This window comes from Sphaeroforma arctica (genome assembly GCF_001186125.1).
Source record: "Sphaeroforma arctica JP610 unplaced genomic scaffold supercont1.38, whole genome shotgun sequence".
In the NCBI taxonomy this organism is placed as follows: Eukaryota; class Ichthyosporea; order Ichthyophonida; genus Sphaeroforma; species Sphaeroforma arctica.
In genome coordinates, this window is record NW_014040520.1 from 188044 (window position 1) to 193043 (window position 5000).

Sequence of the window (5000 nt, forward strand, 5' to 3'; positions counted from 1 at the left end):
ATATATATACATATTGTATAAATATATAATATATATGTGTGGTGTGTGTGTGTGTGTGTGTATGTGTACGTATGCTGTTTTATTGACATAGGTTGGATCTCAGCCGATGTATTTGATGCTATCGCGACGAATGACATCAGACCTCTAGCTGTTCACTTTTGAGACAAAACTCGTATACTCGCATATTTGTACGTAGTAATTATTTTATACTTTAAATCTCCTTTTACTGTGTACTCACGCATCATATGTAAGAATCTGAGGTGGAACCGTACCTACAATGCATCAGAAAAATATTTGCACTTTATAGCACTAATGCAAAACGAAATAGAAACGGCACAAGTGAGAGGTCCACAATGCACGCCTCGCCTTGTACGTAAATATTTTGAACACATTAATTACTTACCTGTAATATTGTGGATAGTACGAATCCAGCCGAACAAGGAATTCGAGAGTTTTGGAGGGTGTTTGGAATCGGGAATCACACCTGTACGGCGTGGCTCATAGATGGCTGTAGTACACGATGTCCAATTAGTTTAACTTTTCGAAATACATCTTTAGAACGCACTTTATCGTTGAACCCATTTTACAAAGCGAAATAACGATAGACTCGTCGAGTATTATAACATACCTGGGAACTTCCGGCGCAGCATACTGAAGGCCAACACCCCTCCCAGAAAGATACAAGAATTGAAGATGGAACTCGTAATGAAGGCGTTTGTACCATTCGGAGGCTTGGTAAACAACTTTTTCCCGTACATGCCTTCCTTCATTAGATCATCCAAGCTATTTGCAGACTGTGTAGCATTAACATTTGCCAGGGCTGTCATTACATCACCCATCTGGTTGTACATGTCGGCCCACACACTGGTGGTATCCCCGGATGCGTTCATAGTGATAATATTTAAGAGCCCTGTGTAAATTAATTGTGTAGATACCTTTATCCGGTTGAGGTGATCGAAGGAGAATAATATATCTATACTGTGCACTCGGAGCGCGTATTCTACGTTTGTAGCTGATGCAAACGTCTGGCCAATATAGTGCAGTAAGGTGCACAAAACGATGACTTTTTGTTGAAGTTTGACAACTCTAGCCGTGAATTCGGCTACTATGTACACGTATATTTTGTTCAATTTTTAAAGGCCACCTTTGCCACCATTTTGAGGGTCCTGTAGTTATATTTTTATTTCGAAGCTGCCGGAACGTTTCAGACTTGTGACTTTCAGTGCGAAGTTCTACTGTCATTATTGTCTGAGGATTTTATCAGATATCATCATGCCAACCTCACGTGGAACCTGTCGAAAACAGGGAGTCGACTTTAATCCCAAATTCTTTGATTGGCTAAACGTAACCTATTGAAATAGTATTTAATCTTTTAATTGGATACTAACAAGTTCCTGTGGCATAATTATAAGAAAATGATTGCATAAAGTCACAAGTGACATATGGGGGCTGGGGCCCGCTGGGTGCCTGCGGCTGGGCCATAGGCCCATAGCCTCATGCCCATGAAGGCCCAATGCCCAATTGCTCATGGGCCATGTCCCTGTGTCAACTCCTTTGATAGGAAAATGGGCTGATCTCACTGATCTGACATGAATCTGTGTTCTGTAACTGTTTTAAAATACTTCGCAAGTATTGTAAATAGACGTGGTTTATCAACTATATGAAAATATCAGTTTATATGTGACTAATTTTTACAAAACTAAAGCAATCTACTAAATACTCTCTATGCTACTCTGTCTGTATTTATTTAAAAAAAAAACTAGTACAGACTATTTACACTAAATACTACAGAGTATTTTTTCAATACATATGTGCAGAACTACAGACACATCCCTTTTTTTTTTGGTCTGTACATAAACCGAAACAAACTAAAATATGTCACAACTGATGACACTTTAAAAATATGTCATAATGTGAGTCGTTGTTGTTGTTTTTGTTTTTGTTTTCAAGAATATTATAAAAACCATGAACTTAGTTAACTGCTGAATAAACTCAGTTTTCTTACGTTCTGAGTTGGGACTCGGGACTCGGGACTCGGGACTCAGAAGTCAGAACTCAGGAATGTTTTGGTTTCATTCTTTATCGTGTGGCATCTGATAGAGTACCAATTACCAAGTACCAGCAACTTAATTTTAACATGATTTAAAAAAAAAGGAAATAGTACATACCTGAGTGCACATGTCGAACACTACTTCAGTTGTATAGCATACTGTTCCATCAGCAACAGCATTAAACTATGGGTATCTATCGGCCGCGTGCCTTGCTTCTTCTGGTGCTGCTTGGACTAGCGTCGCTAATACAGTATGTATATTATGATGGGTCTCCAGTGTCTAGATGTATTATAGAGACAAGTCGATTACTTTGTTGATAGCTGAATAGATAAAGATGATTAGCTTGATTTCCAAGTGTTAAGCAGATATGAGATACATTATCTAGTATTTAGAAATTACGGTTGAGTGTAGACTCTATTTGTTTCTATATATGGTTTGCGGTACAACTTACAGGTTACAAGTTGTCATTCCTCTGTATCGTGCTATCTGATACTGTACAAATCTATTGCATTCGAGGTCGGCTCTTCATATGCAACTTCGAATATTCCAACGTTTCTGGTATTTCTCACTCTGCGCTCGTTGTGCCGAAACTTTCTAATTCGTCAATGCATCTCACCTTCTTTGTGTGTGATCGTTGGAAACCCAGAGCGACGGAGCCAATCATCGCAGTGGATAAGACCAACAAAGACCAGGCAGCTGAATTAGTTGATACGGACGTTAAAGAGCTTGACGGTGTTCTTTATTTGGGTGCTACTCAGTTGGAAGGCACACTGAAGTCAACTTCATTCGTGGTCTGCTTATATTATGGCTTGTGGGACTCGCGAAGGTGACTATATTGTGCTATCAGTGTGTTAATCATAGATATAGGCAGACGCATATATGTATATATATATATATATATATATACTCTATTCATATATATATTCATATATATATAGTATATGTATATGTATATATATATATATATATATTTATATGTATATATATGCTATTTTATACATATATACGTACGTATGTATGTTTGTAAATGTCTACTTTTATATATGTGTATGTATATGTTTCTATATAGGCTTTTATGTCTATATATATATGTGTGTGTGCACGTATGTGTACTTATGTACTTGTATGTGCCGTATCTGTCGCTAGATATTGCACTCGGAGCTACTAAATGGATATTTATGCCTTCAGATGTGCGCGTATGTACTGTCCAGAAGAATAAACATGTATTCAAATGCGCTTAGCTTTGAGAGTGAACGGCCATCTTCAGGTGTTGTGTTGAGTTTTGGGTTGTGTTGGGTGGTACGTATACAACATCATCTGTTATTCGCTTAAAGCATGATTAATCCGGTCCTTATTTAAGTATATTGTACTGCATATCTCTATGTAGCTTATCTAGTGATGGATCACCTATACAGGCCAACAGCAACGCCATATATACGTTCACAGCTGCGCCGGGATTGTATGTGTGTTTTTGCTTCAAGTAATGAAATTGAATATGCTCATATTGCGATATGAACAAAGTAGTAGACCCTCCTGTAACATCCATCTTTACCCTGTGCTTTCTTGTCTCATGCATGAATCCGTATTTTAATATCCATCCGGATTGTGGTAGTATGGATTTCCGGCCACATTTCCAAAAGTTGGCAGAGAAGGTGAAAGAGGAAGAAGGCGACTCCGATGGTCTGCAGTTTGTCGCAGTCGATGCCACAACATCGCCGGAACTGCGCCTCGATCGCCACGCCGAGACCTTCCCACTCATCCGTGCCTATCTGTAAGTATATCAGGACATACAAATACACTATCTTGCGAATAAGTATGTGCGTGCCTATCTTCAAGTATATCAGTACATACAAATACACATCTTGCGAATAAGTATGTGCGTGCCTATCTGTAAGTATATCAGTACATACAAATATACTATCTTGCGAATAAGTATGTGCGTGCCTATCTGTAGGTATATCAGTACACACAAATACACTATCTTGCGAATAAGTATGTGCGTGCCTATCTGTAAGAATATCTGTACATACAAATACACTATCTTGCGATTAAGTATGTGCGTGTGTGGTGAGTGCATTTAAATGCAATATCTTGCAAATAAGTATGTGTGTGCATGGTGTGTGCATTTATATACAATATCTTGCGAATAAGTATGTTCGTGCGTGGTGTGTGCATTTATATACAATATCTTACGAATAAGTATGTGCGTGCGTGGTGTGTGCATTTATATACAATATCTTGCGAACAAGTATGTGCGTGTGTGGTGAGTACATTTAAATGCAATATCGTGCGAATAAGTATGTGTGTGCATGGTGTGTGCATTTAAATACACTATCTTGCGAATAAGTATGTCCGTGCGTGGTGTGTGCATTTATATACAATATCTTGCGAATAAGTATGTGCGTGTGTGGTGAGTACATTTAAATACAATACCTTGCGAATAAGTATGTGCGTGGACAGCATCTTCTTGCATCTTCTTACATATATGTGAGGTCTTGCGTTTCATTGCTGATATTTTGCATTCAAACACCTTCACTTACATACAGCACTCCACGTGTGTAGGCTGTTGTGTTCGTGTTGTTGCTGTACACCATCCAAGGGCCAGATGCTTCTGTTGTGTTTACATATAGTTGGGTCGTTAGAAGTATGCCACCATCGGCCAACTGTTATATTAGCATATACTGGGATGTATCTGTGATGTTAATTGTGTTTCTGGCGGTGTATTCTTCATACGGTAATATTTACGTATCTACCTCCATCCACAATATCGAAGCGCGCTTTTCTGCCCTGTGATGCACTACTCTCGATCAGATATGTTTGTATCGATACAAACGAAGTTTTATACTCCTGTTTGTAGAAAGATTGTTGTGAGCATGTGACTCCATGTGCCTCGGATGATGTATGCGCCTCATTCCCCCATTACTCTGGCCATACCTTCTCAAAATTTTA

General features: G+C 38.7%; 2 protein-coding genes across 2 annotated transcripts in view; one reads left to right on the forward strand and one right to left on the reverse strand.

Moving 5' to 3' along the window:
- Positions 1-234: 234 nt before the first annotated feature.
- On the reverse strand, positions 235-890 carry SARC_01054 (hypothetical protein; the record flags this gene model as incomplete). Its single annotated transcript, XM_014305249.1, has 2 exons — positions 235-272; positions 629-890. The coding sequence occupies 2 exons, from the start codon at positions 888-890 to the stop codon at positions 235-237; spliced, it is 300 nt and encodes a 99-aa protein (XP_014160724.1).
- A 1315-nt stretch (positions 891-2205) lies between these two features.
- Positions 2206-5000, forward strand: part of SARC_01055 (hypothetical protein) — a 6249-nt gene continuing 3454 nt past the window's right edge. Inside the window, exons 1-3 of the mRNA XM_014305250.1 lie at positions 2206-2301; positions 2698-2877; positions 3664-3822. Coding sequence (XP_014160725.1) covers positions 2237-2301; positions 2698-2877; positions 3664-3822 — 404 coding nt within the window. The 5' untranslated portion in view covers positions 2206-2236. The remainder of the gene's footprint in view (positions 2302-2697; positions 2878-3663; positions 3823-5000) is intronic.